At 43.3% G+C, this 26,578-nt stretch overlaps 1 protein-coding gene across 5 annotated transcripts in view; it reads left to right on the top strand.

Annotated features, from left to right (window-relative positions):
• The window catches only part of LOC121709523 (protocadherin alpha-C2-like), a 66,416-nt gene extending 45,549 nt beyond the window's left edge, over window positions 1-20,867 (top strand). For 4 of the 5 annotated variants that reach the window (XM_042092969.1, XM_042092968.1, XM_042092966.1 and 1 more), the window contains exons 3-4: window positions 10,049-10,134; window positions 17,233-20,867. In XM_042092969.1, coding sequence (XP_041948903.1) covers window positions 10,049-10,134; window positions 17,233-17,540 — 394 coding nt within the window. In that variant the 3' untranslated portion in view covers window positions 17,541-20,867. Of the gene's footprint in view, window positions 1-10,048; window positions 10,135-16,322; window positions 16,400-17,232 lie in introns of all 5 variants that reach the window. The other variant, XM_042092965.1, reaches the window with a different exon arrangement.
• The last annotated feature ends 5,711 nt before the right edge of the window (window positions 20,868-26,578 follow it).

Here is a 26,578-nt window from a genome sequence, read left to right as displayed (position 1 = left end):
TCTATTCCCCGCTCCACCACGCATTTGTATTTTCATTGCAGTAGTTTAAGACAGATCCACACACGTTGTTTGTCCTTAAAACAAGCAAATTTGTCTGCCAGTGCGTTGAGTAAATTTATCTCGATAAGACTCCTTAAAATAAGTCAAAAGGTAAGTCTCTTCATACTAAAATCAATACCAAATAGATTTTTTTAGATTATTTGATCTTGATAGAAGATTAATAACACTTGGTTAGATTTTAGTTTTTGCAGTGAAGGGCCAAATATCAGCCAGCTCAGGGCCATATCTCAGCCAGCTCAGGGCCAGGTCTGCTCCAGTGTTACTCAGCTGCTGGCCCCAGACCTGTGTGCTGGGGACCTGTGAGAGGCAGTGCAGATGTGAGTGTGTGGAGGAGACATGGGTGGAGGCAGGCAGCTGGTGTGGTGTGTGTGTGCAGCCCTGTCCTGCCTGCAGACAAAAATCGCTGCAGTGCTGCCGCTGTGGAGAGCTGCAGTGAGGGGGGTGGGGGCTGGGGTGGTGTGTGTGTGTGTGTGTGTGTGTGTGTGTGTGTGTGGGGGGGGGGGGGGTGCAGCAGCCTCCATGACCACCGGTAGCTCCACCACAGCATCTGTCTGACCCCCACATCAGCCCATGCATGGCTACTCGGGCTTAGACAAACAAACACATATGGATGCATGTCTCTGCATACACAAACACACGTACACAGCACACACATTCTCTCTCTCTCTCTCTCTCTCTCTCTCATTTTCTCTCTCTCACACACACATCAACAGAATGCACAAAAAACAGCAAATGGGTGTAAGCACACTCGTTTGCATACACATATCTATAATATACATACACAAATCCTCATACAGGCGTAGAGAGAAGACTCATTCCGTGGCATAGAGATATGAACATGCATGGACACAAATAGAGAGAGACAGACAGAGAGAAATGCAGAGAAAAAGAGAATGAAATACAGAGGCAGACAGGGAGAAATGGAGAGAGGAAGAGATAAAAGAGGGAGTGAGAGAGAGAGAGAGATGGAGAGGGAAATGGAAGCCGGGGCAGTGTTATAATGGTGGTTAGCCGGCAGCTTGGCTCACTGCAGTGTGTGATCTGGGAGATATAGGTCATCAGCATTCGGAGTGCCAGTCCCCCCAGATACGCAGACCTTCAGCACAAAGCATGAAGGACAAGTGAGCTGATGAAACGACGGGGAGCTTTCACAGCTACACTCTAACCCATGCACACACACTTACACACACACACACACATACATACACACAGACATGCCAATACACACACTCATGAAACATTATCAAAACTCACATTACTCGTGACATTACATATCACAACACACATTACATATTACTAAGATATAATATTTCCATATTACAGTAATTGTATTACACACACACACATACACACACACACACACACAGACACCCAAACAAACACAAACAAACCATCTAAACCACAGATGCAGGTGACTGCGAATACACATTACAAATCACAGAACCAGACAGAACACAAACACAAACATACGTTTTACGACTGAATCCACATCACCAATCTGAACACCTGCTGACCTACATATCAACAGTCCCATTTTGTACAACCACTAACCTATTGTGCCATACACAATACAGAAAACAATCCCACCATTCACACGTAAGGCACATCAACGCTACGCCAAAAGAGATGACACTTTCTCAAACACTACTCCTGTCTGAATATCAGTGATGGCCATTCTCTCTTTCTGTCTCTTCACCAACTCTGAGTTTAATATTGTAGTTTTGTACATGGGAATGCACATACACACACACACACACACATGCACGCACGCATGCACGCACGCTCAGTTTGACCAAGAGGCAGGTCACTGTCTGTTTCACTGCTTCATCCAGTTGACTGCGATTTGGGCATCAACCCTGGGGCTAGTTTTGGGTGAAACTCTGTGGTGTGTATTTGTGTGTGTGTGTGTGTGTGTGTGTGTGTTTGTGTTTGTGTGTGTGTGTGTATGCGTGTGTGTGTGTGTGTGTGTGTGTGTGTGTGTGTGTGTGTGTGTGTGATGTCTATGTATTTGGAGAGGGCGTTAGCAGATTTAAAGGAGGACATTTTGGATCAGCACTCCCCATAGAGAGACACATTTTCAGTCATGCAGACCCCCCTGCCTTGCTCTCAGCAGTCCTTCATACTCTCATACTCAAATAACACTCTTAGCATCAGAAACTTTGTGTTACCCTAGAAATGCATCAGTATGCACTCATCATTAGATATACAGGTATGGTAATGCAGGAAAAGGGCAGAGCTTTTAAGTACAGCATTTAACCCCTGCCGTCTCAGTGCAGAGTTGAATAAATTGGACATCGGATAATTTAAATAATTTTTTTGTTTTTGATTATAGTGATGTTTTAGACTTTGATTAGACTAAATGATGTAGATGATACTACGAACATAAAAGCTGAGATCCCATTGTCAGCAGCTGTTATCGTTCATTGCTTGCAGCTGGTGAGTGGCAGTATGTGTATGTAGTTGACTCTGAGACAGACCTGAGCCATGCCAGGGCCGAAGCCGTACTGTCCTCAGATGCTGTGGCCGGCCTTAAGAGACAGCTGTGTAGACTATGCATTATTCATGTTCCCCCACCACTGACCCTGTCGGGAACTGGCTTGACAGTGGCCTACCACACCAGAATGGTAATCTCTCTCTCTCACTCACTCACTCACTCACATACACTGAACTTTTGTAAACTACCACTGCTGTAGTATTTACCAGTTCATACCTTTTTGAATGCACCATATTGTGAAATGTCACACATAAATATGCTCTTTACAAGGCAGTTTTGCCCCTCTTGCTGTGAACATATCATGAACAGACATGGACAGAGAGAGAGAAAGAGAGAGATGCGAGGGAGAGAGAGAGAGAGTGAGAGAGAGAGAGAGAGAGAAACAGGGAGGGAGGAAAGGAAGAAAGAGAAAGATTGACTGAAGCAGAACCAGAACAGGCCACATCCATTCCAGAGTTATCTGCTATGCTATGTGACACACACTCTCACACACACACACAGAGAGAGAGAGAGAGAGAGAGAGAGAGAGAGAGAGAGAGAGAGAGAGAGGCATACACACACACACATAGAGAAAGGCATACACATCCATGCATTGAGTGTCTGAGGGAGACACCCTCTGCTGCATTGCAGAGGCCCCTCTAAACTCGCTGCTGTTTGACGCTTACAGAACATGCAGTGCACCCATTATGCTTATACAGTACACAGATATAGAATGTGTGTGTGCGTGAGAGAGAGAGAGAAGGATGAGAAGAGAGAGAGAGAAGAATGAGAAGAGGAAAGGAGGATAGAGAAAGGGATAGAGGGAGAGAGAGAGAGAGACAGGCAGAGATAAGAATGAGAGAAGGGGGGTACTGTAAGTTTCTCACATTTAATCCTGCTCAAATGAGATGATGAGCAGAAACACTTCCAACTGAACAGGTCATGCAACAAGCTATCACATGGAAGTAATCAAGTAATCCTTCCCACAAACATCTCATCTCACGATCCTGTTTTTGGCCACCTTGTCCATTTCAGTTGTTTGGTGTCGGAGTTGTGAAACCCCGTGCTGTGCGAAAACACAATGTTGCGACATAACATGACCTCAATTCCCTCCTTTAGTACTTGAAGCAAATTTTTCTGCAGCATGTGCAAGACATCAGCAGCAGACACAACCAGCAGATGTTGGCCAATGACTAAATATCCAAATATGGCCAAGCAGCCCTGCAGAGCTCTTCACAGAGGATGTCTTTGTGAGATTTAAGCCATGTTCAGTTCTCTGTGTTCTGGAATGCTAATCGTCCTCTCAGTTCTGTTTTTTTCCACTCTGTTCTTTCAATCCGCATCCTTCTCATTCTATTTCTCACTGCCTTTCAAAAGTTTGGAGTCACTTAGAAATGTCCATTCCACTCCATAATAGACAGAATACTAGCTTAGCTGACTGCTTCTTCCCAACATGAATCTTGCATAGTTTGGGGCAGTACTTTGGGTCACTGTTCTCTTTTTGGAGGACATTTCAGTGAAGTACCATCCACACTGGAGTGATAGCCTTTTTTCTTCAAGATTCCTTTTATCCTGTACAAATGTTCTATTGTACTGCCACCAAAGCACCCTCAGACTACAGTACCTCCAACACATTTCCTTCACCATGCTTGACAAATGGACTCAAACACTCCTGCCCCATTTGGTTGGCGTGTCATGCATGTGGTTCTTTGTGATCTGTACATCTTAATTCTGTCTGTCCACGCCACGTTTTTCAATCTACCCCTGTTGTCTGTGTTCTTTTGCCCATCTTAATCTTTGTTTTTTTTTTATTTTCTAGTCTACAACATGGGTTTTTCTTTACAACTCTAGAAGGCCGGTGTGCCAGTTTGTCTGGTGACCTGCCTAGTTCTTAAATCACCTGCAAATATCAGTCTACTGTCATCTCCACCGTCTTCTGTGGGTTTAGCTCCAGGTGGTTATGACTGCACCATTTGACCAGTTGTTCCACCTCCCATCTGTAAGCAGACTCGTCACCATCTTGGATCAAACCAATGACGGTGGTGTCGTCTGCAAACTTCAGTAGTTTCACAGAAAGGTGCCCCGAGGTGCAGTCGTTAGTATAGAGGGAGAAGAGCAGCGGGGAGGGGACACATACCCTGGGGGGCGCCAGTACTGATGGATCTTGTTTTGGATATAACGCTCCCCAGTCTAACCTGCTGCTGCCTGTCTATCAGGAAGCTGGTGATCCACTGACAGGTGGAGGCAGGCACTGTGAGCTGGGTGAGCATCTGATAGAGGAGTTCTGGGATGATTGTGTTGAACGCCGAGCTGAAGTCCACAAACAGGATCCTGGCGTACGTCTCTGGGAAGTCGAGGTGGTGCAGGATGTAGTGCAGTCCCATGTTTACAGCATCATCCGCCGACCTGTTTGCCCTGTAGGCAAACTGCAGGGGGTCCAGCAGGGGTCCTGTTATGTCCTTCAGGTGGCTCAACATCAGTCCCTCAAAGGATTTCATAACCACAGATGTCAGGCTGCCGGCCTGTAGTTATTTAATCCTGGGATGGAGGATGTCTTGGGGACTGGGATGATGGTGGAGCATTTGAAGCAGGAGGGTAGTTCAGCTCCAGAGACTGGTTAAAGATCTGGGTGAAGATCCGTTACTCTCAGGCAGGAGGGGGACACAGGTCCTGGAGCCTTCTTGATCTTCAGCTTCTGCAAGACCTGACACCACGTCCTCCTCACAGTGCAGGGGGGGGGGGGGGATTGGATGTTAGGGATTGGGTGTTGCCTTTTGTGCATGTGGGGTACGTGCAGTAAAAGTCATTCAGGTCATCAGTCAGACTGGGGTTTTCTACAGGGAATAGCCTTCATTTCTCAGACCAAAAGTAACTTGATACATATCAGCTTTTAAGTACAGCATTTAACCCCTGCCGTCTCAGTGCAGAGTTGAATAAATTGGACATCGGATAATTTAAATAATTTTTTTGTTTTTGATTATAGTGATGTTTTAGACTTTGATTAGACTAAATGATGTAGATGATACTACGAACATAAAAGCTGAGATCCCATTGTCAGCAGCTGTTATCGTTCATTGCTTGCAGCTGGTGAGTGGCAGTATGTGTATGTAGTTGACTCTGAGACAGACCTGAGCCATGCCAGGGCCGAAGCCGTACTGTCCTCAGATGCTGTGGCCGGCCTTAAGAGACAGCTGTGTAGACTATGCATTATTCATGTTCCCCCACCACTGACCCTGTCGGGAACTGGCTTGACAGTGGCCTACCACACCAGAATGGTAATCTCTCTCTCTCACTCACTCACTCACTCACATACACTGAACTTTTGTAAACTACCACTGCTGTAGTATTTACCAGTTCATACCTTTTTGAATGCACCATATTGTGAAATGTCACACATAAATATGCTCTTTACAAGGCAGTTTTGCCCCTCTTGCTGTGAACATATCATGAACAGACATGGACAGAGAGAGAGAAAGAGAGAGATGCGAGGGAGAGAGAGAGAGAGTGAGAGAGAGAGAGAGAGAGAAACAGGGAGGGAGGAAAGGAAGAAAGAGAAAGATTGACTGAAGCAGAACCAGAACAGGCCACATCCATTCCAGAGTTATCTGCTATGCTATGTGACACACACTCTCACACACACACACAGAGAGAGAGAGAGAGAGAGAGAGAGAGAGAGAGAGAGAGAGAGAGAGGCATACACACACACACATAGAGAAAGGCATACACATCCATGCATTGAGTGTCTGAGGGAGACACCCTCTGCTGCATTGCAGAGGCCCCTCTAAACTCGCTGCTGTTTGACGCTTACAGAACATGCAGTGCACCCATTATGCTTATACAGTACACAGATATAGAATGTGTGTGTGCGTGAGAGAGAGAGAGAAGGATGAGAAGAGAGAGAGAGAAGAATGAGAAGAGGAAAGGAGGATAGAGAAAGGGATAGAGGGAGAGAGAGAGAGAGACAGGCAGAGATAAGAATGAGAGAAGGGGGTACTGTAAGTTTCTCACATTTAATCCTGCTCAAATGAGATGATGAGCAGAAACACTTCCAACTGAACAGGTCATGCAACAAGCTATCACATGGAAGTAATCAAGTAATCCTTCCCACAAACATCTCATCTCACGATCCTGTTTTTGGCCACCTTGTCCATTTCAGTTGTTTGGTGTCGGAGTTGTGAAACCCCGTGCTGTGCGAAAACACAATGTTGCGACATAACATGACCTCAATTCCCTCCTTTAGTACTTGAAGCAAATTTTTCTGCAGCATGTGCAAGACATCAGCAGCAGACACAACCAGCAGATGTTGGCCAATGACTAAATATCCAAATATGGCCAAGCAGCCCTGCAGAGCTCTTCACAGAGGATGTCTTTGTGAGATTTAAGCCATGTTCAGTTCTCTGTGTTCTGGAATGCTAATCGTCCTCTCAGTTCTGTTTTTTTCCACTCTGTTCTTTCAATCCGCATCCTTCTCATTCTATTTCTCACTGCCTTTCAAAAGTTTGGAGTCACTTAGAAATGTCCATTCCACTCCATAATAGACAGAATACTAGCTTAGCTGACTGCTTCTTCCCAACATGAATCTTGCATAGTTTGGGGCAGTACTTTGGGTCACTGTTCTCTTTTTGGAGGACATTTCAGTGAAGTACCATCCACACTGGAGTGATAGCCTTTTTTCTTCAAGATTCCTTTTATCCTGTACAAATGTTCTATTGTACTGCCACCAAAGCACCCTCAGACTACAGTACCTCCAACACATTTCCTTCACCATGCTTGACAAATGGACTCAAACACTCCTGCCCCATTTGGTTGGCGTGTCATGCACGTGGTTCTTTGTGATCTGTACATCTTAATTCTGTCTGTCCACGCCACGTTTTTCAATCTACCCCTGTTGTCTGTGTTCTTTTGCCCATCTTAATCTTTGTTTTTTTTTATTTTCTAGTCTACAACATGGGTTTTTCTTTACAACTCTAGAAGGCCGGTGTGCCAGTTTGTCTGGTGACCTGCCTAGTTCTTAAATCACCTGCAAATATCAGTCTACTGTCATCTCCACCGTCTTCTGTGGGTTTAGCTCCAGGTGGTTATGACTGCACCATTTGACCAGTTGTTCCACCTCCCATCTGTAAGCAGACTCGTCACCATCTTGGATCAAACCAATGACGGTGGTGTCGTCTGCAAACTTCAGTAGTTTCACAGAAAGGTGCCCCGAGGTGCAGTCGTTAGTATAGAGGGAGAAGAGCAGCGGGGAGGGGACACATACCCTGGGGGGCGCCAGTACTGATGGATCTTGTTTTGGATATAACGCTCCCCAGTCTAACCTGCTGCTGCCTGTCTATCAGGAAGCTGGTGATCCACTGACAGGTGGAGGCAGGCACTGTGAGCTGGGTGAGCATCTGATAGAGGAGTTCTGGGATGATTGTGTTGAACGCCGAGCTGAAGTCCACAAACAGGATCCTGGCGTACGTCTCTGGGAAGTCGAGGTGGTGCAGGATGTAGTGCAGTCCCATGTTTACAGCATCATCCGCCGACCTGTTTGCCCTGTAGGCAAACTGCAGGGGGTCCAGCAGGGGTCCTGTTATGTCCTTCAGGTGGCTCAACATCAGTCCCTCAAAGGATTTCATAACCACAGATGTCAGGCTGCCGGCCTGTAGTTATTTAATCCTGGGATGGAGGATGTCTTGGGGACTGGGATGATGGTGGAGCATTTGAAGCAGGAGGGTAGTTCAGCTCCAGAGACTGGTTAAAGATCTGGGTGAAGATCCGTTACTCTCAGGCAGGAGGGGGACACAGGTCCTGGAGCCTTCTTGATCTTCAGCTTCTGCAAGACCTGACACCACGTCCTCCTCACAGTGCAGGGGGGGGGGGGGGGGGGGGGATTGGATGTTAGGGATTGGGTGTTGCCTTTTGTGCATGTGGGGTACGTGCAGTAAAAGTCATTCAGGTCATCAGTCAGACTGGGGTTTTCTACAGGGAATAGCCTTCATTTCTCAGACCAAAAGTAACTTGATACATATCAGAAGAAATATCTTTGTTTCTGGCCATTTTGTGCCTTGAATTGAACCCAAAATATCTGATACTCTAGATGTTCAACACATGTGAAGAAGACCAGTTGCATTGCTTCTTCAATCAGGGCAGCAGTTTTCAGCTGCTATAAAATAATTGCAAAAGGTGTTTTCTCATTATCACCTAGCTTTTTTAAAATGATAAACTTCAATTAGCAAACATAATGTGACATTGGTACTGATAATGAATCTCTGTACACTTAGATATTGCATTAAAAATTCCTTCTACAATAGTCATTTACAATTGATGTCTACACTGTTTCTGATTGAGTTGCTGTTGTTTTAATGTCCAAAATTAGATCTTCCTTTGAAAAGAAAGAAATGACGAAATTAACCCTAAGTTTTGAACAATAGTGTATGTCTCCCTCCTTCTCCTTATCTCTTTTCTTCCTCCTCTCTCTCTCCTCCTCTCTCTCCTCCTCTCTCTCTCTTTCTTCTCCTCTCTCTCCTCCTCTCTCTCCTCCTCTCTCTCCTCCTCTCTCTCTCTTTCTTCTCCTCTCTCTCCTTCTTTCTCTCGGCAGCTGTCAGCTCCTCTGTGTCTGTCGGATGTTTGCTCTGTCACTCTGCTTCTCGGTCAACACGGGTGATGGGAGTCAGAGTGATATAAAAACAGACCATAATAACCCAGGGCTACTCAGGGCGTCATCTCACACACACCAGGGACACATCAGCTCACACCGTCCTGATATGCACCTCAGCATAGCCAGCAACACACACACACACACACACACACACACACGCTTGCACGCACACATTCACACACACGCATGCATGCACTCACGCACACAAACTACGCACATACGCACACACACACACACTCACACACGGTACACGGTGTTTCTGTGAATCTAGCTAGCTAGCCAGACAGTATATCAGTAAATGCTGTTTAGACACGTGTGAAATTCACTTCAGTGCCTCTAGGTTTTCTAAAAATAAACTGATTAAAACCTGGATAATCACCTTAAGGGAATCATTGGATAATTAGAGATGTGTGTGAACTTATGTATGAGTGTGTGTCTGTGTCTGTGAGTGTGTATATGTTTCTTTTCTGTGAGTTCTGAAAGGTAGTTTATCCTGCATCTGATAAACCATACAGTTAAAAAATCAAACCGGGCTGAACATTTTTATTGGAATTATCAGAACATTGAATGCCTTCGTGTTTGCGATGACTTTAAGTTACAATATTAATACTTCACTCTATCCACCCATCCACATGATGATTTATATATTTATTATATTAATATATTATGACTTACTGCAACAGTGCCAAGATTTATTAAGAACATCTTTCACCTCATTTGAAGATAAAAAATGGTGAATAATTCAAACAAGGGATCTGTAATATTAATCATTATTCACTTCACAGACATATTTCTTACCACACTCCATGTCAGTATTTATTAAAGTATAATTGCCTGTGGTCTTTGGTTGACCCGGTGTTTGCTCTCTGTTGCAGCTCGGTTCAAATGGAGGAGGCTTCAGTGATCCAGGGAGCCCAGGGGATGCTGGTGCAGAACTGGCCAACAGTCTCCAGTGCTGCAGGTGGGACAGCATGCTAGGACGTCCACACACACTGCATTTACAATCAGTCCAACATCTGCTAAACAATATAAAACAACATCAACAACAGCAACTTGCATTTATATAGCACTTTATCAAGACACCCAAATCACTTTACAGTGAAGGAGGAACCCAAGATTTTGTCATGTCCTGTCAACATGAAACATTAGTGAGTCTTTGCACTCTGTGGAACTTACAATAACACTGCACCTTTTGACTACATGTTTTCACATGAAATGTTAAGATGACGTCTGTGACAAAGGGTTGGATGCATATATGTAGACTAACACAACAATATTATGAAGCTCCACTGCACTTCTTGTGAGGGGATGAACCCAAAGTGGTGCCTGGCCTGGCTTGTCCTGTCCAATAGACTGGGTTTTAGTAGCAGCAACGTGTTGACAAATGCAAACCTGAATCCATTCAGACTCCAACCAGGCACCCCATAGTAAACCAGGTCAAGCTGGAGTAATTCTGCCTGACCAGACATGAATGAGTCAGTTTGTTGTGTGTGTGTGTGTGTGTGTGTGTGTGTGTGTGTGTGTGTGTGTGTGTGTGTGTGTGAGAGAGAGAGAGAGAGAGAGAGAGAGAGATGGAGAGAGAAAGAGACAGAGTGTGTGAGAGAGAGAGATAGAGAGAGAGAGAGATCATTCATCATAATTTACTTTATGGGTGTTTGTGTCTGTGTGCAGAATGTTTGTGTACATCTGTGTGTGTGTGTGTGTGTGTGTGCATGTGTATAAATGTAACCATAAGCATAAATGTGAGTCTGTGTGGGTTGAAGAGTGCAGAGGGAGTCTCTCTCTCTCTTGCTCTCTCTCTCCTGTCAGGGGGGGCTCACTGACATGCTCTGTGGCCCAGCTGAGGCCTCCGAGGACGGTGGAGAAATCACAGAGGCAGGGCTACACTTCCTGGTGACATTAAAGGCCACAGCAGCAGCTGGGAGTGAGCAAGCAGCAGCTTGACTAGAGCAGAAAAACAGTCTAGCTGTCTAGAAAGCCATATTTGCCATTTCTGTGGCTGATGAGCCATCTGTGATCGGTGTAGGTGTGAAATGAAAATGTATCCGACTCCAAGAATACAACCGTAATGTTCAAGTGGACACAATATGTAAACAGGAAGAGTTAAACCTGCCATTTTTTTAGTTATGTTATTCACTGGTTCTTTGTAGATCAGTCAGCAGATTTGGCCTTTCAATTGGCCATCTATGTCTTTTAGGCTTTTGACCCACCATGATTGGTTCAATTTCATTGACCTTATGTCAGGTGGCTGTGATGTTCTCACCTCTATTCCGTTACTTCAGACACAGTGATGTGCCCGTTGATTTCAGTGAATCAGTGTGGGCCCCGTGTCACAGAAAGTATTTATTGAGGTGTTTTGGCCTCATCATAAGGGTCACTGCCTGTGTTAAGAGAGTCACCGGCTCAGAAGTATTGTAGCTTGACTTTGACCAGCTCTGAGAGTGGCCAGGGGAGAGGTCACACACAGACATTTTAATCAACTTCAACATGCTCATTTAATTAAGGTGATGTAATTGGCCCCGTACACTAGAAATGATTTCTTTTTGGACTTAAGAAGAACCAGTGAAAGAATTAGAGGGGCAGAGATAGGGAGTAAGGTAGAGAGCTGAAAGGAAAGAATAGAATAGGATAGAAGAAAAGGGTGAGATAAAAAACATTATACTGATGCCATAGAGATAGAGAGAGAGAGAAAAAAAGAGAGAGAGGGGACTGCTATGGTTATGCCAGTGTATGCCAAGCCACTCTCATCAGAGATCAGACTTTGATGGGGCAGCAATTGATTTCCCATCCCATTAGAGGAAGTCAAATAAAGTTGTGGGTCTCTTGGGTGGTGGATGAGCGTCACGTTGACAGTCTGATCGAGGGATGGGGGACTGGGTCAGAGAGAGTGAAATAGAGGAAGAGGGAAAGGGAGAGAAAGCGAGAAGCAGAGAGAGAGAGAGAGAGAGAGAGAGAGAGAGAGAGAGAGAGAGAGAGAGAGAGAGAGAGGAGTGGTTCACAGTAAGAGGTAATGGCACAGAGAGATAGGAGGATCTATCGATCTCCAGGTACCTACTTGCAGAGGGTTTGGGTGCAGATGAAAATCTTCCACTCTGGTTTGAGAGAAAATCCATTGCAGTTATGCACACAGATGCACTTCTCTGTTCACAAAAGACCTCTGAAGGCATCACAGACCAAGGTCTAGCTCTAACACATCCTCCAATACTAAGAAAGCAGGGTTATATGAGGCATTGAAAACAGTGGGGATTAATGCACATTTGGAGTGTCATTTCAATTAGCTCTGTGGTTTGGATTAGGGTGTGGTACTAGGGTGAGAATAAGAGAGCATTTAGAAGTGATATACTGCATAGAGAGGAAGTGCACTTGAACTGTGGGTTTAATTTAGGGTCTCGTGAAGATTCTCCCTACTGCTGGTTTCCTGGAAGGTAGAAAAGGTAAATAGATCAAATGGGAAAGAGACGGCGGGTTCACAGTGGACCGTTGAGACAAAGGAGCAAAATATGCCGCAAACCGAGACTGAAATGAGACATAATTTTCACCGGCGGAGATTAACAGTCTGCCACAGTCTGCCAGCGATTTGAGGGATGTGGAACGATGGGAGAAAAGCGCGTGGGAAGAGACAAGAGTCGCGGGGATGTTGGGGGTTGGAGACCAAAAAAGGGATCGTCAGGATTGGCAGGGCCCCGAGGTGGTCTTGTTGCCAGGGAACACTGTGTGTTTTGTTGCTAGGCAACACCGTTTAAGTCAGAGAAGGGGGGGGGGGGTACGCGGGGAGAGAGTGAGAGAAAGATTGCTGCAGCGGTACTATCCGCTATCAGCACAGAGTTGGCGAGCTGAACCAGAGGAGGCAGTTTCCATGGTAACCATTTATACGAGGTATGGAAGAATGAAAGTGATAGAGCAATGGAGGGGGAGGATAGGAAGAGCAGAGAAAGACAGACAGTGAGAGAGGGAGAAAGGTTGGGAGGAAGTGAAGGGGGAAAGGTAGACAAGGGAGCTGAACCATGAAGTTGCCCATCCTCTTTTTATTACATTCACTCCCAATTGTTTAATATCTATAATCACTTACCCAGAAGCACTCTGGTTTAAGACTGCAGTCAAGGTGGATATGCAGGTGTTTTTCATTCACACACACACACACACGCACACACACACACACACACACACACACACACACACACACACACACACACACACACACACACACACACTCGCCTCTCCCAAGGGACATACAGCACAGGAATTGTAGGTCACTGAGTGGCACAGGTTTATATAAAGAAAGACAAGTCAGAATGTAGGACTCGAAATGGGGCTGGCAACACTTAGGGAAAACCTACAGACAGGAGGCTACCATGGTAACCTGGATACCCTCACCTCCATCACCGAGCATCCGCAGAGCTGAGCAGCTTGTGCTGCTGATATGTGTGTATGCAAGTGTCTTTATGTGAACAAGGGCAGTATGTACTTTTCACAGAGCAGTGTAGCAATGCATTCGTATGTTGTTGTAAAGAATGATCGAAAAGACTCTAAACAACAGAGATAGAGAGAGAGATAATTGCAATAATTGAATAGTTCATTGAACCACAAAACATGGCCAATATTTGAAATGTGCATAGCTATCCTTCCACATTTTGCACATATGTTAGTGTGCTTTAAATCTTTAGATTCATCTGACCAGTGCATTTTCCACACTGTTTACTGTATATATCCTACACAATGCATGAATATGCTTAATCTATGCAGAAATACTAATACACATTACACTATAAATGACTGAACAAAGGAATAAATGTATGAATAAAAGTTGTGAAACCTTCCCCATAAAACCTCTCTCTCCTCTTGGGTCAGTGGTGGAGGGAGCTGATGTGAGTGTGAGTTTGTAGCTGGCGCTGGACTCTGGGTCATTTACCCCTGTCTCATCTGGCCTGCCCAGTGGTGACCCAGAGTGGAGAGGAAGTCTTCACAGCTGACTTATTCCCACACGCAACTTCCAGCACAGCGCATATACTTACATGCACACACAGGCGCAAAATTACACATATTCATATTCATGTGTACACACACACACACACACACACACACACACACACACACACACACACACACACACACACACACACACCCCTGCCTAAGAATGCCTCCGGAGGTCCATTCATCTGAAGCTGCTATGAAAACTCCTTCCCTTGCAAATCACATTCAACTTTATCATGCAATACAAATGTAACCCTTGCCAACTGTCTCTCTCTCTCACTCTGTCTGTCTCTCTCTCTCTGTCTTTGCCTCCCTCAATCTCTTCCTCTCACTCTCTCCTTCTCTCTCTCCCTCACTATCCCTCTCTCTCACTAGCTCAGAAAGCCCTGCCATTATCATAATCACTGCGGGGAAGTGGGAAATGAAGTGAGGAATGACTAAAGTCGGGCACACATGGGTCTCCTCTGCGACACTCCATCGCCTGGGACACTGTTTTCATTTTGTCCCAGCACAGACTAGACCTTATTGCTTTATGCCACAATATCTGACCTTTCCAGTCAAATTAGATCCAGCCAGCCCCAGGGATTGCGCAAAGTGCCTCTTTGTGTGTGCGAAGTGCCTCTGTGTGTATATGGGCATCTCTGTGTGTGTGTGTGTGTGTGTGTGTGTGTGTGTGTGTGTGTGTGTGCGTGTGTGTATGTGTGTGTGTGTGGCTCTAGCTGTGGCTGTCTGTTCCAGTAAAAGCTTTCCTTTTGCAACCAGTGGGTCACAAGAGTTAAGTGCAACCAATGGGTCACAAGAGTTCATACACAACAAACTGATGTGAGAATTATGAGGACAGTCATCAGGATCAGGCCTCTCTCTCTCTCTCTCTCTCTCTCTCTCTCTCTCTCACCTACAGTAGCAAAGCTATACAGCATAGACCTAGTAAGTCCCTACCGAGAAAACCAACTTCCAAGAACGGCGGCCCGCCAAATCTCATAAAGAATCGTGAAACATTACCTTGTCAGTATAGCTCTTTGGAGATAGTTTTTACCTGTTGTTAATCCTTTACCTCCACAACAAAAGCACTGTCGTTGTGTACAGAGGAGATAAGTCACGAGAAGTTTGCTATTTACAACAGCAGAGTAAAATATAAATATATTGTGACTCTTGAGGGAGCTCTACAGTCGCCAAAAATACCTTAACACTAGAGGAAAGTGAGACATATTTTTTAGTTACACACACACACACACACACACACATATATATATATATATATATATATATATATATATAGGCACATACACAAACAGATGACTGCCCAATTGTTAGTTGGGCTAATTTCGAACCTAAAAGTACCATCATAAACATTTCTGTAGGACATTGTAAAACTAATAGGACTTGGCATATTTTGGGTGAACTGCCCAAGGCTACATGACCATTCTCGGAAACAATGGCATTCTTATAAGATGCAAATGAGAACCACGGCGACTTTTTAATGACCAAACATCTTCAAAACATCTGGGTCAATAAGCACCAGTGGTGTTAAATAGAAACCGTTCTAATCAGATGGAATCATTATTTATTTATTTATACTCATAATCAGTAGTGTTTTTGTAGGTTTTGATGGCCAAAGTTTGTCCAGTGTCTGGACCATTTTTCATACTGTTCCCAACTAAAACTCTAAGCACTCTTTTAAACTAGTTTGACGTGCTTGCCAGCAGAACCACTTTGGAGATAATGCAGAGGCTGGCAGGAAATAATCTCACTCACAAGAAAATCCATGCATGCAACCGTTGCTAGTCTCGTACCCCCACCCCCCACCTACCCACCTCCACCACAAGCAGGGTTGTTTAGTCCCATTTAGGTAGTGAACATGTGAAAGCCAGCTAGCAGTATTAACCTACAGACAGGGAGAAAAACACAAACAGAATATTTTCACAGGACCAGAGTTGGATCTAAATAAAACACTGGGCGGAAAGTAGGTCAAAGCAGAGAAACAGGCAAACTGGTGGGAGTTCAGAGAAGTGTCTCTGTGTCTCTGTAGAGAACAAAGTACACAAGATTGTTCTCTTCTCTCTCTCTCTCTCTCTCTCTCTCCCTCTCTCTCTCTCCCTCTCTCTGTCTCTCTCGCTGTTCCACTCTCACTCTGTCTTTCGTTCTCTCCCTCCCTTTTTCTTTCTGTCCCCCCTTCAGAAACGTCAATGAATGCTTTCGACACAGAGGCAGGACCCCCGCTGTGTGAATATAAAAGGCTTCATCAGGAGGATGAGGTTCATGGATGACTTTTACTGTCCCAGTCAACGTTTGCAACATTCCTAATTTAGGGCAACCTCCACTGCCCCACTCCCCTCCAAAAATATACAAATAAAAAAGAGAGAAAGAAAACAGCAGGTTGTGCCTTTTCTGGTGTGACCTCGTTTGTTCCCAGAAGTCTTGCTGTGTCTAACTCAAGCCCTTCTCCCTCCAGCTCTCACTCTTGTGTGTGTGTGTGTGTGTGTTTGTGTGTGTGTGTGTGTGTGTGTGTGTGTGTGTGTGTTTGTGTGTGTGTGTGTGTGTGTGTGTGTGTGTGTGTGTGTGTGTGTGTGTGTGTGTCTGTGTGAGAGAGAGAGAGAGAGAGAAAGAGAGAGAGAGAGAGAGAGAGAAGCCTCCAGCTCCTGTGGAGGTTGATCTTGGTGCTTTGCAGCTGTCTCCACAGATGGGCACTGCTTATGGGAGATGAAGCAGATGATGAGAAAAAAATAGCTGGAGATAAATATCTATACATCCCTCCATATGTTGTATGTATATGTTGTGTGAAAAGTGATGTTCATTTGGCTTTTTAGTAACAAGATATCTCTCTGTGTTTCCCCATTCTCATTTCTCTATCTCCTTCTCTCTTCTCCTCACCTTCATCTTTGCTGTGATTCTCATTCCCCTCCTCTCCCCTGCCCTCCTCTCCATCTATCATTCTTTCTCTCTCTCTCTCCCTCTTTCTATTTTTCTCTCCATCTCTCTCTCTTTCCCTCTCTCTCCCTCTCCCTCTTTCTCTCCCTCTTTCTATCTTTCTCTCCCTCTCTCTCCCTCCCTCTCTCTCTCTCTCTCTCTCTCTCTCTCTCTCTCTCAGATGGGGATGGAGGCGAGGTGTCTCCCCCTGTTGGTGCCGGGATCGACAGTAACAGCTGGCACTTCCGCTATGGCTCTGGCCCCGGCTACATCCCTCCTCAGGCCCTGAAGCCGGGAGAGCTGCCCCCGGAGGCCTTCATCATCCCCGGCTCCCCCGCCATCATCTCCATCCGCCAGGACGCGGGCACCGGCGATGACAAGGGCGACTTCATTACATTCGGCAAGAAGGAGGAGTCCAAGAAGAAGAAAAAGAAGAAGAAGGAGAAGAAGGACAAGAAAGACAAAGGGAAGGATGACGGAGAAGAGTAGATGAGAGCAAAATGGGGCAACGCCAAAAAAACGACATGAAAAAAATAATAAAAAACACAAGACACCAACTTGAGTCCTAAAAAGAGACAGAGAGTCAACCAAATATGTATTTAAACTTTTACAGAGAGGAGAGCTCGCCAAGAGGAAGGCCTCCCAAAGGGATGACGATTCGCTCTTCAAGTCTGATGAGAAAAGACACTCTCTCTGTACCCCTTCCTTTTCAATAAACCAACATGAACCGATCCACAGACAGCCTAAAATTAGCCCCATAAGAAGTTGCTACTTGCTTATCTGAATACAGAGCTGAATTTGCTTGATGCAATTCTGATCAGATTGTCCAATGGAGATGACTGAATTTCATGTACCAAGCCATTCTGATTGTCGGTGCCCATTCAAGCCTATGTTATATTCAAGAAACCAGATTTCGTTGTTTGAAAAACAATGCAGAAACAGTGATGAGGTGACGTGCTACAAATTTGCTCTCACCATAAATATGAACCCTCCTTTCTTAGCACAGCACATGTTGACATCACTGTCTTACTCTACTCTAACCATTTTCCTGTCCAATAATTGAAGGGGATGTAGACTGATACATCTCAAAGAGACTGAAGGATGTCCACACAGACATACAATGGATGAATCCATGTGGAATCACCACTTTTCTGTCCTATAATATAATAATGGTACGGAAATAAGAACATGTTGCCAGACTGGACACACTGGTGTGTGTGTACTATTCAAAAAGAACTGTGAGATTGTAGCACCTAGTTGGGGTTCCAGTGAATTTTAGGGGGGAACTGGTCTGGTCTGGTCTGTTCTGTTTTCAGAGATGGTGCCACAGGCCGGCCTCTGCCCCGGGCCACTATGTATGGAGTACAGCCACAGCTCTGTCCATAGGGAGAACACAGCAAGACAGTATGGGGTTTCTGAGTATACTGTAGGCTGCAAGAAGGCCCACCTGTAATTGAACCCCCACATGCATATGAGAATAACATGCGCAAACAAATGCATACACATAAACACATATGCACGTATACACACACACACACACACACACACAAACACACAGTCAGATGTAATTGAAGATCAAAACCTAATATGAACATGCACTAGACCTCGAAAAGACCTGTACACACACAGGCATTTCCACAGTCACACACACACACACACACACACACACACACATATTGGAGTATCAGGGTTGAGGAACACACATTCACACCAACACACCTCAAACTCCTGATACTGTACAACTGTACACCCGCCACAGTGCAGAGGCACAAAGGCCTCTTCCGCAAGTCTGTAATATATGGCAGGAATGTCGCTTGTCGCTTCCTCTCCTCCCCGCGCCGCTCCGCTCCACCCAAACCCCCACCCTCCCGTTCTGAATGTTCGATAGTTGTTCTTAAGGCTCCGTCCCTTCACCCTGCCGCCTGTCGTTTGCCTTCTTCAGCGCTTGTAAGATATCGCTCGCTGTCAGCCTCTCCTCTTTCCTCTCTCTCTCTCTCTCTCTCTCTATCTCTCTCTATCTCTCTCTCTGGTTCTTTCCTCTGATAGACACATTCAGGGAACCTCTCAAAGAATCACCTCGCCGTGCCGGTGCTCCTCTGGTCTTCTCTTGAGACAATGAAAGAGGCAAAAACATCAACAACAACAATAACAAAGCAAAACAACAAAAAAAAGATTACAAACAAAGAAGTAATCAATCCTAGCATGTCTAGTATAGTGATGACTATGATGTGGGTGCACAGTCTGTCACCCACTCACAGGAACCCTCAGCACTGTTATGGGAAAGTCTCAAAGATATCCTCCTTTGAGCTCCTCGAATCTCTATCAGGGGACAAAAGCACACTCCCTCCAAGCCACACCGGGCCCTTCCTACCATGCCCAGCCAAAGCACTGTAACTCCCCTGGGATCAATATGCTATGCATAGACTATCAAAGGCATCCCGGTATAAAACCGTGAGCTCCATGCAATCAATCCAAGGTATCGGTCTGTCAGACTACATGGAGAAAGATGGAGGGATGTGCAGTAGAGGGTGGGGAAAAAGGGATGATTAGGGTGGATAAGGAGAGGACGTTATGAGAGGGCAGTTTACAGATCCTCAGGCTCCTCAATAAGAACAGTGTGGGAGTGAGAGATCTTGAGAGTGAGGTCTTATGTGTGAGAGTTTCTATCAGGTTCTTGTTTTTCCTAACCCCCTCGTCCGGCCCACTCCCCTCACCTCTCTCGTCTGTGTTTCCAACTCAGCTCTCACCAATCAGTAGAGGTACGGGAGTGATGTAAGTGCTGCTATGACTGCATCCTCACCACATGCTCACACACTCAGTGTGCGCGCAAACACACACACACACACACATGCAAATCTACATACCCATCTACATGCACACATACAGTATGAGCACATACACACACACACACTCATACACACAAACACACATGCGTACACACACATGCACACGGTCATTCCGCAACTCTTTCCAGATGTGGTTGTGTGCCGTCAGATCACTAAGTGGCTGTTTGCATGTTATAAGCAGATGAAACAAAAACTATATATAGATATATATAGATAGATATGTTTTTCATCATTATTTTCAAGCATTAAATGACAATATTGGGGGATGGGTAACGTCTCCTACTGAAATGTGTATATATATTTAAAAAGCATATTATCCACTTCAACTGCAGGCGCATACACAGTCCGACGCACATGCTCGCATGCACATGCACATACACGCGTGTGCACGCAAGCACACATCCTCACCCAAACACACACACATACCAATATTCTAACATTCAATACACTGAGGTCATGTTGGTTTCATCCCTTTGACGTGAACTTAATCTAACCTTCTAGATATATGTAATGATGTAGTGTAATGCTCCAAAACCATTTTATTTGACATTTTCTTTTCTTTTGAGAATTAAATAGGTCTATCCTTTCGTTTCGTGTTAAGCTTTGAAATCATGATCAACCAAACACTGTAACGTGAAACTGATTCATATATACACCTATGATATATGTCCCTTTCCCCCTTTGAAACAAAATAGAAAAAAATGCAGTAAAAAAAGAATCAAAAGAGAAAAATCACAAAAAAAAACAGTTTAAATATTCTGCTTGTGTGTAGTGAATGTTCATCGGTTGACTAGTGCCTAGATGGCACAAAGCTGTTGAATCTGACAGTGCAGACATGTCAAATAACCTTTTGTACACCGGATCATCAGTGTAATGGTGAAATAGTGTTCCTTTTTTTATTATTTTATGAATACTGGTAACGTGTTTTGTTTATAAATCACAAATAAATTTTCTTTCATAAATATCTGAAGCAGCAGAGTTTGAGTGGTGATTTGCTTCTCATATGTGTGTTGACTCCCTCTCTCATCTCTTATGGTAATTCCTTCTTTTCATCACTGTGATCTGTCACCGACCTGCTCTCAAATGACTCAGCAATCCTGAACTCAAATAAATGTTATGAAGAATAACCCTATCAGCACAGCATTGACAACTGATAGAGACATCAACAAACTGATTACATGTGGATAATTGTGTAGGAGAGACAAATAGATATGGCCGTCTTTCAACACCAAGTATTTCAACAGGGAATTATATCATACGCACTGATGTTGGTTTTATTTCTTCAGTGATGGGCAATATGTGCCATTATGAAAAATACATTTTTATGATAAGCCAATTTGAGGTCCCAGCGATGAAAATAAGAAACCTAACCCATGCATGAAGTTTTCTGTCTCTATAAAACCATCAGAGAATCAAAAGTACTCCTTTAGTAGTAGCAGCCCTGGTGCACCAATGCTGACTTTTCTGGCAATGGTGCAGATGAAACAAAATGTGTCTGGGCAGTTTGTGGGGTCGTAAACCACTGGTTGGTATGAGGGAACACAACTTTCAGTGCCAACACAGCAAAACTGTCAAGGTGCAAAAATCCATAAGCTATTTTATGTGTCCTGCCTAAGGTGGGGAGCCGAACAATCCTTGTGCGCACTCTCTCTGAAAGGAAGAGAGAGAGAGAGAGAGAGAAATGATGCCTTTTCAGAAATGGGACTCCTTTTTCTGTTGCTTTAGACAACACCCTGTTGACTGCACTGTCCTCATAATCATATGTGAACAAAAGGCTTGGTAGATCACCACATATTTGGGAAGGTTATATAACTTCACCAAACTGCGGGGAGTGGGATGCAATGAGACCAGAAGTCGGAGACGATGGAAACCACTGCACAGATTGAAAGCTCAAAGGCACTGGCAGAAAAGGGTGGTTGGCTTAGGTGGAGTGTTTGCTATGGCTGGGGCTGGCATGTTAGAGTGCTGCGTCTATTTTAAATGCCACTCCTCCCTGAGGGGCCTGGCTGGATGGAAATCAAGCCGAGACGCTTCTGTCTGGAAATAAACTCATACATGAATTTGTGCTTAGAGGAGTGGACCAAAGAGTAAGCTCTCGGAAACTGAGTGTACACTTGCGGCACAATCCATATTTACACATATGAAAGAACGTCATTTTTTTTTGGTACCAGCAAGTGATGTTTAGCACTTTTAAAAGTCAGATCCCATAAGCCTATTGATTCAAATGGCTGTGTGTGTGTGTGTGCGTGTGTGTGTGTGTGTGTATGTGTGTGTGTGTGTGTGTGTGTGTATGTGTGTGTGTGTGTGTGTGTGTGTGTGTGTGTGTGTGTAATCTGTAAGCTCCAATATGGTGGGAGTGTAGCCTTCAACAGGGGTGAAATCTGAAATCTGTCACTTAATTCCTTGATTGAGTGCTCATTTCGGTGCCTCGCTGTGGGCCCTCCAAAAGGCAGAAGTCCATTATTACAAGGTCATTGAGAGGTTGCACAGCAGACTGTCTAAATGCTCATATTTACATTATAGATACAACATTATTTGCAATAAAGTATTCATCCTGAGAACTGAAATAAACCACGAGCCACCTCTGTGCATGCGGATGCTGATACATTCAAATGACATCAGGGATCTTGCAACTGCTGAACTCTATTCATTTCTGCTGGCATCACCGAGTCTCATATCAGCACAACAAAACTGACATCAGTGTCTATCAGCTGACCTGAGCTCCAACAGCACACTCTCTTTATGTCAGGCTTTGTTTAACTATACATGCCAGAACTCACTGACATCACACAGCGCCCACTGTAGGTCGTCTGGTACTACTTTTCACTCATGACCACCTTTTTCGCAGTTAGACATGCAACATGTTGTCATGCTGTTCAGATTTATGTGATAAGAGCTGGTTACGAGAGAACCACGCGGACTCCCACGGGTATGACACGGCTGTCTCTGAATATGAAAAGAGGCAGTAACTTCATAGTCATACTATAAGGCAGACAACTGAAAACATCGCCCTATTTTCCGAACACTCTCAGGAATATAACGCCGAAATCACGTTTGCCCCCGCGAGACTACTGAGACGGTTCAAAACAAAAGTTTACGCTACATCTTGGTTGTGGTATTGTAGTAGAACAGTGCAAATGAAATTCAAATACCTTATTGCAACATGAAATGGAAATGTCTAACATAGTGATAATCCTCGAGACACAAAATTGGTGAGTTATGAATTATGAGTGAGTTTAGAGTAGGCCACCTGAAAATATGCATTGATCGAACATCTGTCATCATTCAATGGCCTAGTTGCCTAGGTTAGGTTAGTGTTAATTTTTAAGCTACTGGTGGTGTGCGGACATTTCCGTAATTACAGTGCATGAAAATGCACTGTACTGTTCTTCCTAGGCAACTTCTTCTTATTACAGTGCATGAAAATGCACTGTACTGTTCTTCCTAGGCAACTTCTTCTTATTACAGTGCATGAAAATGCACTGTACTGTTCTTCCTAGGCTTCTTATTCTTCTTCTTCTTCTAACGCATTTAATGCAGCTTCAACCGTTTAACGTAGAAACTTCATTCAAACTATGTTACGTAGGTCTTACTTGGGACATGGGTGCTATGTATTTTTCAGCTTTGTAACTTTTATACTTTTTAAACTATTAATTAAAAACTAGAAAAGCATTTCCTGAAGGAAATACAGTGCATGAAAATGCAAAAATATGATGTAAAATATCATACAGAATAAAAGCAAACTATATTGGTTGCTAGGTAGATGAGGTTTAATATAGTTGGAATGACTGAACAGTTAAATAAGTGGATAGTTTAAATGGTTAAATTATTTAGGTAGATAGTTGACGATAACTGACACTTGGAATGGCTCTAATGTTTGCTAGCAGTTATGCTAACTATGTTAACAAAGATAATAATGTTAACCAAGTATGCTAACTAGCATGCTAACAATGTTAAAATGCTAAGTATGCTAACCATGTGACTTAGCTAACTTAGCTAATCATTTTTAGCAGTTTTGCTAAAAATGCTAACTAGCATGCTAACATGCCAACTTTGCTAACCATGTGACTTAGCTAACTTAGCTAATCATTATAAGTAGTTTTGCTAAAAATGCTAACTAGCATGCTAACATGCTATCATGCTAACTATGCTAACCATGTGACTTAGCTAACTTAGCTAATCATTTTAAGCAGTTTTGCTAAAAATGCTAACTAGCATGCTAGCATGCTAACTATGCTAACCACGTTACTTAGCTAACTTAGCTAATTGTTTTTAGCAGTTATGCTAACTATGTTAACTAGAATGCTAACATGCTAGCATGCTAACTATGCTAACCATGTGACTTAGCTAACTTAGCTAATCATTTTAAGCAGTTTTGTTAAAAATGCTAACTAGCATGCTAACATGCTAGCATGCTAACTATGCTAACCATGTGACTTAGCTAACTTAGCTAATCATTTTAAGCAGTTTTGCTTAACATGCTAGCATGCTAACTATGTTAACCATGTGACTTAGCTAACTTAGCTAACTAGCTACAGTGGGTAGGAGTCATAGTTGATGACAAGTAACAGTTACAATGGCTGAACAGTTAAAAAGTTCAGTAGTTTAAAGGGTTAAATTGTTTAACAGTGAAATATTGTAGTGAGGACTTTTATTTTGAAACAGTTTTTGGCAGAGGAAGCAGTTGAACAGGATGTGTAGTCTTAATAGGGCCAGTTTGTATGCTTAAAGCCTGAGACTGGCAGTTGGTCCAGGTGGCCCGAACACCTGCCATAGGATTCTAATTGCTTAACGGCTCTATTGTGATGTCATCAGCCCATGTTAAGTCTATGGGGAAATTTTGACTAGTTTTTAATTAATAGTTTAAAAAGTATAAAAGTTACAAAGCTGAAAAATACATAGCACCCATGTCCCAAGTAAGACCTACGTAACATAGTTTGAATGAAGTTTCTACGTTAAACGGTTGAAGCTGCATTAAATGCGTTAGAAGAAGAAGAAGAACTAGAAAACGCAATTCCAGGGAATTACCAGTGCATGAAAATGCAAAACATATGGTGTGAAATATATTGTTAAAACAGATGATGTGCTAATTGGCAACCAACATGATGAGGTTTAATATAGTTCAAATGACTGAACTAGGTAGATGAGGTTTAATATAGTTGGAATGACTGAACTAGCTAATCATTTTTAGTAGTTATGCTAACTATGCTAACTAACATGCTAACTATGCTAACCATATTACTTAGCTAACTTAGTTAATAATTTTTAGCAGTTATGCTAACTATGCTAACTAACATGTTAACTATGCTAACATGCTAACTATGCTAACCATGTGACTTAGCAAACTTAGCTAATCATTTTAAACAGTTTTGCTAAAAATGCTAACTAACATGCTAACATGTTAGCATGCTAACTATGCTAACCATGTGACTTAACTAACTTAGCTAATCATTTTAAGCAGTTTTGTTAAAAATGCTAATTAGCATGCTAACATGCTAGCATGCTAGCATGCTAACTATGCTAACCATGTGAGTTAGCTAACTTAGCTAATCATTTTAAGCAGTTTTGCTAAAAATGCTAACTAGCATGCTAACATGCTAGCATGCTAACTATGCTAACCATGTGACTTAGCTAACTTAGCTAACTAGCTACAGTGGGTAGGAGTCATAGTTGATGACAAGTAACAGTTACAATGGCTAAACAGTTAAAAAGTTCAGTAGTTTAAAGGGTTAAATTGTTTAACAGTAAAATATTATAGTGAGGACTTTTATTTTGAAACAGTTTTTGGCAGAGGAAGCAGTTGAACAGGATGTGTAGTCTTAATAGGGCCAGTTTGTATGCTTAAAGCCTGAGACTGGCAGTTGGTCCAGGTGGCCCGAACACCTGCCATAGGATTCTAATTGCTTAACGGCCGTATTGTGATGTCATAATCATAATGTTAAGTCAATGGGGAAATTTTGATAGTTTTTAATTAATAGTTTAAAAAGTATAAAAGTTACAAAGCTGAAAAATACATAGCACCCATGTCCTAAGTAAGACCTACGTAACATAGTTTGAATGAAGTTTCTACGTTAAACGGTTGAAGCTGCATTAAGTGCGTTAGAAGAAGAAGAATAATAAGAACTAGAAAAGCATTTCCTGAAGGAAATACAGTGCATGAAAATGCAAAAACATGATGTAAAATATCATACAGAGTAAAAACAAACTATATTGGTTGCTAAGTAGATGAGGTTTAATATAGTTGGCATGACTGAACAGTTAAATAGGTGGATAGTTTATATAGGTAAATGATTTACTTGGTAGATAAGGTTTAATATAGTTGGAATGATTGAACGGTTAAATAAGTGGATAGTTTAAATGGTTAAATTATTTAGGTAGATAGTTGACGATAACTGACACTTGGAATGGCTCTAATGTTTGCTAGAAGTTATGCTAACTATGTTAACAAAGATAATAATGTTAACTAAGTTACTATGCTAACTAGCATGCTAACAATGTTAAAATGCTAAGTATGGTAACCATGTTACTTAGCTGACTTAGCTCATCATTTTAAGCAGTTTTGCTAAAAATGCTAACTAACATGCTAACCATGTGACTTAGCTAACTTAGCTAATCATTTTAAGCAGTTTTGCTAAAAATGCTAACTAGCATGCTAACATGCTAACTATGCTAACCATGAGA

Source organism: Alosa sapidissima, chromosome 5 (genome assembly GCF_018492685.1).
Source record: "Alosa sapidissima isolate fAloSap1 chromosome 5, fAloSap1.pri, whole genome shotgun sequence".
Lineage (NCBI taxonomy): Eukaryota > Metazoa > Chordata > Actinopteri > Clupeiformes > Clupeidae > Alosa > Alosa sapidissima.
The sequence above is the reverse complement of the archived record's forward strand: the minus strand, read 5'-3'. Positions and strand labels throughout refer to the sequence as shown.